This window comes from Aquarana catesbeiana, linkage group LG02 (assembly GCF_042186555.1).
Source record: "Aquarana catesbeiana isolate 2022-GZ linkage group LG02, ASM4218655v1, whole genome shotgun sequence".
Taxonomy (NCBI): Eukaryota; Metazoa; Chordata; class Amphibia; order Anura; family Ranidae; genus Aquarana; species Aquarana catesbeiana.
Genome location: NC_133325.1, coordinates 129,099,757 through 129,111,849, shown reverse-complemented (window position 1 = coordinate 129,111,849; position 12,093 = coordinate 129,099,757). Strand labels below are relative to the sequence as shown.

Below are 12,093 nucleotides of genomic sequence, written 5' to 3'. Positions count from 1 at the left end.
GGGGACATTGGGGGGGGGGGGGGGGTGTACTGCCCTGGCATTTTAGCATTTCAATAAATTATAGGTAGTCAAACTAAAAGCTGCATTAATTCCAGAAAATATACCCTAGGTTGTAGATGCTATAGCTTTTGCCCAAAACAATAAATATATGCTTCACATTTTACCTTAAAATTTAGGACATGTGGCTAAATAGATTTTGGCCTAAATGTATGACTAAAAATTGAGTTTATTGTTTTTTTTTGTTTTTTTTTTTTTTTTTTTTTATAACAAAAAAGTAGAAACATTTTTTTCAAAATTTTCGATCTTTTTCCGTTTATACCGCAAAAAATAAAAAAATAAAATAATTGCAGAGGCAATCAAATAACATCAAAAGAATGCTCCATTTGTGGGGGAAAAAAAGGACACAAATTTTGTTTGGTTACAGCATTGCATGACCGCGCAACTACCAGCGCCAAATTGAAAAAAGTACTCTGGTCATTGAACAGCCAAATCTTCCGGGGCTGAAGTGGTTAAAAACCATGTCCCACATTGCCCCCTCCTACCTTTGCTCATATTTGCACAAAATATATGTAAAAAAAAAAAAAAGCATATTACCCCTCACCAAAAACCATGGTACCCTGTCTCTTTAAGAGCCATCTGCAATCATCCACTCACTTCAGAAGCTGCCGCAGGTGAGCTCAGACAGCATTTCCAAAGGCAGACACCAGACAGTCTAAGATTTTTTTTTTTGTTTATAGCGCAAAAAATAAAAAGCGCAGGGGTGATCAAATACCACCAAAAGAAAGCTCTATTTGTGGGGAGAAAAAAAAAGGACGTCAATTTTGTTTGGGAGCTACATCGCACGACTGCGCAAATGTCAGTTAAAGCGACGCAGTGCGGAATAGGAAAAAAGTGCTCTGGTCAGGAAGGGGGTAAATTCTTCCAGGGCTGAAGTGGTTAAAGTGTCAAACTAAAAAAAAAAAAAAAAAAGTCAAACAATAAAAAAAAAATTTAAAGCGCCCCTGTCCCCGTGAGCTCGCACGCAGAAGCGAATGCATATGTAAGTCCCGCCCACATATGAAAACTACACGTGAGGTATCGCCGTGAACGTTAGAGTGAGAGAAATAATTCTAGTCCTAGACCTCCTCTGTAACTCAAAACATGTAACCAAATATTTTAATATTTATGGGGATTTTTAAGTACCAAAGTTTGGCGCCATTCCACGAGTGTGTACAATTTTGAAGCGTGACATGTTAGGTATCTATTTACTTGGCGTAACTTCATCTTTTACATTATGCAAAAAAATTGGGCTAACTTTAATGTTGTTTTTTTTTAAAGCATGAAACTTTTTTTTTCCCAAAAAAACGTGTTCGAAAAATTGCCGTGCAAATACTGTGCGAGATAAAAAGTTGCAACGACCGCCATTGTATTCTCTAGGGTCTTTGCAAAAAAAAATAAAAAAAAAAAAAAAAAAAACAACACATAATATATAATGTTTGGGGTTTCTATGCAATTTTCTAGCAAAAAAATGATGAATTTTACATGTAGGAGAGAAATGTTAGAATTGGCCTGGGTGCGAAGTGGTTAAAAGGTGAAAGTAAAAGAAAATCCCACATTTTGGGTTCTCCCCAGAATAGGACTACTGGGGAAATCTTCCAATGGAGACACAAGTTCTGGTGACCCCCAAGGACAACCATGGACTCCCTCGCTTTCTGTTTTCACTACGGGACAGCGAGTAAAGGGAAAACTGCACAATGAGACGCAGATGGCAAAAAAAAGGAAAACAAAAAAAAAAAAAAACACATCAGGGGTTATAATCGTCCTTTACTTGATCCAAAATGATAAGTTTTGCCTTTAGTTGTACTTTAAATGATATAATGTAGGCCTAGTGCAAGGCTTTTACTGTGGAAAAGGAATGGGTGGATACATGTTTAGATGTGTTACATTGTGGTGTGATTTTTTTTTTTTAGGGCCCTGAGACTCGGGTGAGCACTGATCAGAGTAAGGGGTCGGTGTTCTGACGAGAAGTGTCCTATCAGATAGTGTCCACCCCGTACTCAGTACGGAGGAGAAGGAGATGCCGAAAGTGTTCGAAGTTGATCAGCTGACCATCAGCTGTACACGGCGCTTGGGCACTTATTAGTGATGGCTGTGTAAGAGGGCCCCTAGCGGGCTCACTTCGCTCGCCACGCTTCGGGCACGGCCTCGCTGTGCTCGGCATCTATCTATTTTTACTCTATGTCCACTTGGATAGTAGGGAATTAATCTGGACACAGGAGGATCGCCGGCTCAGATGCGAGGGAAATCGGTCCCGAAGTGGAAGATTCACATCTGCCTCATCTGTGCCACCCAACAGTGCCCACAGTGCCACCCAACAGTGCCCACAGTGCCACCCAACAGTGCCCACAGTGCCACCCAACAGTGCCCACAGTGCCACCCAACAGTGCCCACAGTGCCACCCAACAGTGCCACCTATCAATGCCCACCAGTAGTGCCAATCAGTGCCACCTAGCAGTGCTGCCTATCAGTGTAACTGATCAGTGCCCATAACTGCCACCCATCAGTGCCGCCTCATCAGTGTACATCAATGAAGGAGAAAAATTACCTGTTTTAAATTTTTCATAGCAAAATATAAAAAAATAAACAAATTTAAAAAAAAAAAAAATTCAGTCTTTTTACATACATAGTGTTGTATGACCGCGCAATTGTCATTCAAAGTGCGACAGTGCTGAAAGCTGAAAATTGGTCTGGATAGGTGGGGGGTTTAAGTACCAGTAAGCAAGTGGTTAAACTGGTTGTAAAGCCTGAACATTTTGTTTTACCTCAATGCTTTCCTTGCATTATGATAAATAAAATGTTTGGGCAGCAGTATGCCCCCTTCCCCCCCTTATCCTTATCTAAAACCTCACTGTATCTAGCGCTGTGCTCATTTGTAGCGGATCTCCCCCATTCTGACAGGCATTACTGCCCATCCATCGGCCCATCCAATTCTGCCACTGTGGCCCCCACCCCCACTCGCCGTCTGCCCAGCACTTACCCTGACTTGGTGGGGCAGCAGGTAACGGCGGTGAGCGATGTGCTCTATGTGTCTCCTCCCGTTAGGCATCCAATCACAGCGCCTGTCGTTTCAGCCAATCAGTTGACAGGTAACAGACCAGAGCACCTGATTGGTGGAGAGGTAGTTCAGTGTTAGGACAGCGAATATTCATTCGCTGTTCTAACTTACCTGGGTGAACTCCATGCTTGGCGCTCGCAGGTCACCTTTTTTGATGCCTATGGCACTAAATCAGGTGCTTCAATAAAAAAATAAAAAAAAAACACCCCACCGCTGTAATTCAGGCGCCCGAAATGGGGCACCTGAATAGGGGGTGGCAGTATGAATCTATCTATTGGTCATAGAGAGGTTGGCTGGAGAGAGGGGGCAGCGCCCGTATGGACGCACCGCCACTGGGTTCGCTATACAGGGCAGAGAAATGTTGATCTGCATCCATGGTGTCACTCCTTGAATAAGTGATCTGGCAATGAGGGGGTGACATTGTGGAAGCCAGTATATATCCCTCTGACATATACAGCGATCCTGTCATTGGTAGGGGTTACTTGTGTGCCATTTAGCAATATTCTACATCAGCCTCTTAATCAGGATTCTTCCAAGGGTTACTAGGGGTTCCTTGAGCAATGCGCAGTTACGGACTCTCAGATAAGTAACCACTGACATTTTTAGATCACCGTAAGAAGGGAATTCCTCAAAATTACTATAAAAGTATAGAATTTTTTGGCAGGGGTTCAATGAGACTGAAAAGTTATTTTAAAGGGTTAAGAAGGCTGAGAAAGGCTGTGCTACATGGATGATGTTTGTACCTCCTGCAATGAATTTCTATCTCTGCCCATATACTGTACATAACTTTAATTAGTACTTGATCAGAAAAAAATCCAATGGACCCATGCTGCCTTCCACCTTTATTAATCTATATGTAAATCTATACAGCAGGGATTCCTATGTAATGCTGTCATCTTTTGCAATCAAAAGCTGCCCGAAATGACTGGAAAACTGCAGAGTATGTGCAGCGGGTGAAAGGGTTGTAAAACAGGATCTCTAACATGCAAAACTAGCATTTGTCATATCAATCACCCTGGAATGATAACACCATGCCAAACATCTGTACCATCACAAATTGTACCACACAATTGGCTCTTTTGGAACCCCTTCACACCATACATAAGCAGTTATCTGAGTGTGTTATCCTAAAAATCACACAACTGAGTGATTAAATCTGCCCACGTACTCTGGACATCGGCTTTCCAAAGACCAATGTGGGTACTATCTACATATGCCATGAGACTCCTCTGTGCCCTCTGCTAGGGTTTCACTAGACCCCTGCTATAGCCAAACTCATTGCTGGGCGAGCAATGTGCTGATACGATGTTCTGAGTGACAGTACATTGTGCTGGGTGATGGTCCTCTGTTCTATGTGACGGTATGTTGTGACGGGTAATGCTATGACGTTCTGGATGAATGGGCAATGTGCCAGGTGGTGCTATGATGTTCTGGGTGATCTGCCAATGTGCCAGGTGATGCAAAGATGTGCTGAGTGACGATATGTCGCGCCGGGTGAGGCTACAATGTGCCAGCTGACACAATGCTCTGGTTGATGCCACCATGTGCTGGATGGACGATTGGGCAATGCTATGATGTGCTGGATGACGGTATGTTGTGCTTCATAATGAAACAATGTGCTGGTGCTTTTGTGAGGGGTGACACTGCAACATACTGGGTGATTGGGAAATGTGCCAGTTAAGCCTATGATTTGCTAAGTGATCGGGCAATGTGCTGGGTGGCGGTATGTTTTGCTGGATGATACTACAATGTGCGGGGTGATCGGGCAACATGCCAGGTGACACTACAACATGCTGGGTGATCAGGTAATGTGCCAGGTGACACTAAAATGTGCTGGGTGATCAGGCAATGTGTCAGGTGAACGACACAATGTGTTGTTGGGTTATTAGGCAATGTGCTGGGTGATGGTATGTTTTGCTGGATGCTACAATGTGCCAGGTGATGCTACATTACAACATGCTGGGTGATGTTATAATGTGCTGGGTGATTCGACAATTTGGCAGGTCATGCTATTTAATGAGTGATCAAGCAATGTGCCAGATGACGCAATGTGCTGGGTGACAGTGGGGTTTACTACAACATGGAGTGTAGTTTAAAGCCGATTTGAACAAGCTGAAGTTGGAAGCCGATTGGCTACTGTGCACAGCTGCACCAGATTTTCCACTCTCCATGTTTTAGTAAATCAATCCAGGATGTTGTTCTTGATGATGCTACAGTGTATTGGGTGACGCTACTTTGTGAGGGGTGACACTATGATGTGCCGGGTGATCAGTTGATGCCCCGGGTGAAAGTACGTTGTGAGGGGTAATTTAAGGATATGTAGGGTGACGCTTTAATACAGTGCACAGGGTGGTCGGGTTTTGGTAGTGTGTACTGGGTGATGGGAGAGTGCACAGGGTGGTCAGGTGTTGGTAGAGGGTGATGGGAGAGTGCACAGGGTGGTCGGATGTTGGTAGAGTGTGCTGGGTGTTGGTACAGTGCACAGGGTGATTGGGTGTTGGTAGCGTGTACAGGGTGATCGGGTGTTGGAAGTATGCACAGGGTGGTGGTAGTGTGTGCTGAATGATGGTAGAGTGCATAGGGTGGTCAGGTGATGGTACAGTGCACAGGGTGGTCGTCGGGTGTTGGTAGTGTGTGCTGGTAGAATGCACAGGCTGGTCGGGTGGTGGAAGTGTGTGCTGGGTGATGGTACAGTGCACAGATTGGTCGGGTGGTGGTAGTGTGTGATGGTACAGTGCACAGGGTGGTCGGGTGGTGGAATTGTGTGCTGGGTGATGGTACAGTGCACAGATTGGTCGGGTGGTGGTAGTGTGTGCTGGGTCATGGTACAGTGCACAGATTGGTCGGGTGGTGGTAGTGTGTGCTGGGTGATGGTACAGTGCACAGGGTGGTGGTAGTGTGTGCTGGGTGATGGGATAGTGCACAGGGTGGTCGGGTGGTGGTAGTGTGTGCTGGGTGATGGGATAGTGCACAGGGTGGTCGGGTGGTGGTAGTGTGTGCTGGGTGATGGTACAGTGCACAGGGTGGTCGGGTGTTGGTAGTGTGTGTGCTGGGTCATGGTACAGTGCACAGGGTGGTCGGGTGTTAAGAGTGTTGTGGGTGTTGGTAGCATGTGCTGAATGATGGTAGAGTGCACAGGGTGATCGTCGGGTGTTGGTAGTGTGTGGTGGGTGATGGTAGAATGCACAGGTTGGTCGGGTGGTGGTAGTGTGTGCTGGGTGATGGTACAGTGCACAGGGTGGTCGGGTGTTGGTAGTGTGTGCTGGGTCATGGTACAGTGCACAGGGTGGTCGGGTGTTAAGAATGTTGTGGGTATTGGTAGTGTGTGCTGAATGATGGTACAGTGCACAGGGTGGTCGTCGGGTGTTGGTAGTGTGTGTGAATGCACAGGTTGGTCGGGTGGTGGTAGTACAGTGCAAAGGGTGGTCGGGTGTTGGTAGTGTGTGCTGGGTCATGGTACAGTGCACAGGGTGGTCGGGTGTTGAGAATGTTGTGGGTGTTGGTAGTGTGTGCTGAATGATGGTACAGTGCACAGGGTGGTCGTCGGGTGTTGGTAGTGTGTGTGAATGCACAGGTTGGTCGGGTGGTGGTAGTACAGTGCAAAGGGTGGTCGGGTGTTGTGGGTGTTGGGGTAGTGCACAGGGTGGTCAGGTGATAGAGCGTGCACAGGGTGGTTGGGTGATGGTAGTGTGTGCTGGGTGATGGTAGAATGCACAGGGTGGTTGGGTGTTAGCAGAATGTTGTGGGTGATGGTAGTGTGCACGGGGTGGTCGGGCGTTGGTAAGGTGTGCTGAATGATGATGGAGTGCACAGGATGGTCGGGTGTTGGTAGGGTGTGCTGGTAGAATGCACAGGGTGGTCGGGTGTTGGTAGGGTGTGCTGGTAGATTGCACAGAGTGGTCGGGTGTTGGTGGTGTGTGATGGTAGAATGAACAGGGTGGTCGGGTGTTGGTAGTGTGTGAAGTGTGCTGGTAGAATGTACAGGGTGGTCGGTGGTACAGTGCACAGGGTAGTCGGGTGTTAGTAGTGTGTGGTGGGTGATGGTAGAATGCACAGGGTGGTCGGGTGTTAGTAGTGGGTGATGGTAGAATGCACAGGGTGGTCGGGTGTTAGTAGTGTGTGGTGGATGATGGTAGAATGCACAGGGTGGTTGAGTGTTAGTAGTGGGTGATGGTAGAATGCACAGGACGGTCGGGTGTTAGTAGTGTGTGGTGGGTGATGGTAGAATGCACAGGGTGGTCGGGTGTTAGTAGTGTGTGGTGGGTGTTGGTAGAATGCACAGGGTGGTCGGGTGTTAGTAGTGTGTGGTGGGTGATGGTAGAATGCACAGAGTGGTCAGGTGTTAGCAGTGTGTGGTGGGTGATGGTAGAATGCACAGAGTGGTCGGGTGTTGGTAGTGTGTGGTGGGTGATGGTAGAATGCACAGGGTGGTCGGGTGTTGGTAGTGTGTGGTGGGTGATGGTAGAATGCACAGGACGGTCGGGTGTTAGTAGTGTGTGGTGGGTGTTGGTAGAATGCACAGAGTGGTCGGGTGTTAGTAGTGTGTGATGGTAGAATGCACAGAGTGGTCGGGTGTTAGTAGTGTGTGGTGGGTGATGGTAGAATGCACAGGGTGGTCGGGTGTTAGTAGTGTGTGGTGTGTGATGGTAGAATGCACAGAGTGGTCGGGTGTTGGTAGTGTGTGGTGGGTGATGGTAGAATGCACAGGACGGTCGGGTGTTAGTAGTGTGTGGTGGGTGTTGGTAGAATGCACAGAGTGGTCGGGTGTTAGTAGTGTGTGGTGGGTGATGGTAGAATGCACAGGACGGTCGGGTGTTAGTAGTGTGTGGTGGGTGTTGGTAGAATGCACAGAGTGGTCGGGTGTTAGTAGTGTGTGGTGTGTGATGGTAGAATGCACAGAGTGGTCGGGTGTTAGTAGTGTGTGCTGGGTCATGGTACAGTGCACAGGGTGGTCGGGTGTTAAGAATGTTGTGGGTGTTGGTAGTGTGTGCTGAATGATGGTACAGTGCACAGGGTGGTCGTTGGGTGTTGGTGGTGTGTGTGAATGCACAGGTTGGTCGGGTGGTGGTAGTACAGTGCAAAGGGTGGTCGGGTGTTGTGGGTGTTGGGGTAGTGCACAGGGTGGTCAGGTGATAGAGCGTGCACAGGGTGGTTGGGTGATGGTAGTGTGTGGTGTGTGATGGTAGAATGCACAGGGTGGTTGAGTGTTAGTAGTGGGTGATGGTAGAATGTACAGAGTGGTCGGGTGTTAGTAGTGTGTGGTGGGTGATGGTAGAATGCACAGAGTGGTCGGGTGTTAGTAGTGTGTGGTGGGTGATGGTAGAATGTATAGGGTGGTCGGGTGTTAGTAGTGTGTGGTGGGTGTTGGTAGAATGTACAGAGTGGTCGGGTGTTAGTAGTGTGTGGTGGGTGATGGTAGAATGTACAGGGTGGTCGGGTGTTAGTAGTGTGTGGTGGGTGATGGTAGAATGCACAGAGTGGTCGGGTGTTGGTAGTGTGTGGTGGGTGATGGTAGAATGTACAGGGTGGTCGGGTGTTGGTAGTGGGTGTTGGTAGAATGTACAGAGTGGTCGGGTGTTAGTAGTGTGTGGTGGGTGATGGTAGAATGCACAGAGTGGTCGGGTGTTAGTAGTGTGTGGTGGGTGATGGTAGAATGTACAGGGTGGTCGGGTGTTAGTAGTGTGTGGTGGGTGTTGGTAGAATGTACAGGGTGGTCGGGTGTTGGTAGTGGGTGTTGGTAGAATGTACAGAGTGGTCGGGTGTTAGTAGTGTGTGGTGGGTGATGGTAGAATGTACAGGGTGGTCGGGTGTTAGTAGTGTGTGGTGGGTGATGGTAGAATGTACAGGGTGGTCGGGTGTTAGTAGTGTGTGGTGGGTGTTGGTAGAATGTACAGGGTGGTCGGGTGTTGGTAGTGGGTGTTGGTAGAATGTACAGAGTGGTCGGGTGTTAGTAGTGTGTGGTGGGTGTTGGTAGAATGTACAGGGTGGTCGGGTGTTAGTAGTGTGTGGTGGGTGATGGTAGAATGTACAGGGTGGTCGGGTGTTAGTAGTGTGTGGTGGGTGATGGTAGAATGTACAGGGTGGTCGGGTGTTAGTAGTGTGTGGTGGGTGATGGTAGAATGTACAGGGTGGTCTGGTGTTAGTAGTGTGTGGTGGGTGATGGTAGAATGTACAGGGTGGTCGGGTGTTAGTAGTGTGTGGTGGGTGATGGTAGAATGTATAGGGTGGTCGGGTGTTAGTAGTGTGTGGTGGGTGATGGTAGAATGTACAGGACGGTCGGGTGTTAGTAGTGTGTGGTGGGTGATGGGTGATGGTAGAATGTACAGGACGGTCGGGTGTTAGTAGTGTGTGGTGGGTGATGGTAGAATGTACAGGACGGTCGGGTGTTAGTAGTGTGTGGTGGGTGATGGTAGAATGTACAGGACGGTCGGGTGTTAGTAGTGTGTGGTGGGTGTTGTAGAATGCACAGGGTGGTCGGGTGTTAGTAGTGTGTGGTGGGTGTTGGTAGAATGCACAGGGTGGTCGGGTGTTAGTAGTGTGTGGTGGGTGATGGTAGAATGCACAGAGTGGTCGGGTGTTAGTAGTGTGTGGTGGGTGATGGTAGAATGTACAGGGTGGTCGGGTGTTAGTAGTGTGTGGTGGGTGATGGTAGAATGTACAGGGTGGTCGGGTGTTAGTAGTGTGTGGTGGGTGATGGTAGAATGTACAGGACGGTCGGGTGTTAGTAGTGTGTGGTGGGTGATGGTAGAATGTACAGGGTGGTCGGGTGTTAGTAGTGGGTGTTGGTAGAATGTACAGGGTGGTCGGGTGTTAGTAGTGTGTGGTGGGTGATGGTAGAATGTACAGGGTGGTCGGGTGTTAGTAGTGTGTGGTGGGTGATGGTAGAATGTACAGGGTGGTCGGGTGTTAGTAGTGTGTGGTGGGTGATGGTAGAATGTACAGGGTGGTCGGGTGTTAGTAGTGTGTGGTGGGTGATGGTAGAATGTACAGGACGGTCGGGTGTTAGTAGTGTGTGGTGGGTGATGGTAGAATGTACAGGGTGGTCGGGTGTTAGTAGTGTGTGGTGGGTGATGGTAGAATGTACAGGACGGTCGGGTGTTAGTAGTGTGTGGTGGGTGATGGTAGAATGTACAGGACGGTCGGGTGTTAGTAGTGTGTGATGGGTGTTGTAGAATGCACAGGGTGGTCGGGTGTTAGTAGTGTGTGGTGGGTGATGGTAGAATGTATAGGGTGGTCGGGTGTTAGTAGTGTGTGGTGGGTGATGGTAGAATGTACAGGACGGTCGGGTGTTAGTAGTGTGTGGTGGGTGATGGTAGAATGTACAGGGTGGTCGGGTGTTAGTAGTGTGTGGTGGGTGTTTGTAGAATGTACAGGGTGGTCGGGTGTTAGTAGTGTGTGGTGGGTGTTGGTAGAATGTACAGGACGGTCGGGTGTTAGTAGTGTGTGGTGGGTGTTTGTAGAATGTACAGGGTGGTCGGGTGTTAGTAGTGTGTGGTGGGTGTTGGTAGAATGTACAGGGTGGTCGGGTGTTAGTAGTGTGTGGTGGGTGATGGTAGAATGTACAGGACGGTCGGGTGTTAGTAGTGTGTGGTGGGTGATGGTAGAATGTACAGGGTGGTCGGGTGTTAGTAGTGTGTGGTGGGTGATGGTAGAATGTACAGGGTGGTCGGGTGTTAGTAGTGGGTGTTGGTAGAATGTACAGGACGGTCGGGTGTTAGTAGTGTGTGGTGGGTGATGGTAGAATGTACAGGGTGGTCGGGTGTTAGTAGTGTGTGGTGGGTGTTTGTAGAATGTACAGGGTGGTCGGGTGTTAGTAGTGTGTGGTGGGTGTTGGTAGAATGTACAGGACGGTCGGGTGTTAGTAGTGTGTGGTGGGTGTTTGTAGAATGTACAGGGTGGTCGGGTGTTAGTAGTGTGTGGTGGGTGTTGGTAGAATGTACAGGGTGGTCGGGTGTTAGTAGTGTGTGGTGGGTGATGGTAGAATGTACAGGGTGGTCGGGTGTTAGTAGTGTGTGGTGGGTGTTGGTAGAATGTACAGGGTGGTCGGGTGTTAGTAGTGTGTGGTGGGTGATGGTAGAATGTACAGGGTGGTCGGGTGTTAGTAGTGTGTGGTGGGTGTTGGTAGAATGTACAGGACGGTCGGGTGTTAGTAGTGTGTGGTGGGTGTTTGTAGAATGTATAGGGTGGTCGGGTGTTAGTAGTGTGTGGTGGGTGTTGGTAGAATGTACAGGACGGTCGGGTGTTAGTAGTGTGTGGTGGGTGATGGTAGAATGTACAGGACGGTCGGGTGTTAGTAGTGTGTGGTGGGTGATGGTAGAATGTACAGGACGGTCGGGTGTTAGTAGTGTGTGGTGGGTGTTGGTAGAATGCACAGGGTGGTCGGGTGTTAGTAGTGTGTGGTGGGTGTTGGTAGAATGCACAGGGTGGTCGGGTGTTAGTAGTGTGTGGTCGGGTGTTAGTAGTGTGTGGTGGGTGTTGGTAGAATGCACAGGGTGGTCGGGTGTTAGTAGTGTGTGTTGTGGGTGTTTGGGCGATGTGTTGGGACCCGTGTGGTAGCACAGAGTAGAGCTGAGTGTAAGGCATCTCTCAGCCCCGGTGGGGTCCCCTCAGACCCCCGTCCCTCCTATCACTCACCATTAAAACTTTGGCAGCGCTCTCCAGCTGGGCGATCACTTCACTCGCACCCAGCGCCGCCATCATGGGCTCTGTTCAATGACGCGCCACGCGGTGCAGTGTGGGATAAAGCGGGGAGCAGAGCCAATGGCGGCTCTGGGGGAGGGGAGGGAGCCGGGCTCCGAGTCGCCAGAAGTTTGGCGGAGGGGAGTAGCCAGTCCCGGAGATAAGAGGAGCCCGCTGGTATCACACACACGCCTCAGGGACATGGTTGTAGTAAGTGTTGGTGTCACCGAGGAGGAGGACATGTTGTGTATGAGGAGAGCGCAGCACTGTGAGCGGCCATGGAGGTATGAGGGGACATTGTACCCGGATGTGTCCCCTCA

General features: G+C 49.1%; 1 protein-coding gene across 1 annotated transcript in view; it reads right to left on the bottom strand.

Moving 5' to 3' along the window:
• Positions 1-11,847, bottom strand: part of XPO4 (exportin 4) — a 231,381-nt gene extending 219,534 nt beyond the window's left edge. Inside the window, exon 1 of the mRNA XM_073613453.1 lies at positions 11,729-11,847. Within this exon, the coding sequence (XP_073469554.1) occupies positions 11,729-11,794 (66 nt within the window). The 5' untranslated portion in view covers positions 11,795-11,847. The remainder of the gene's footprint in view (positions 1-11,728) is intronic.
• Positions 11,848-12,093: the final 246 nt, after the last annotated feature.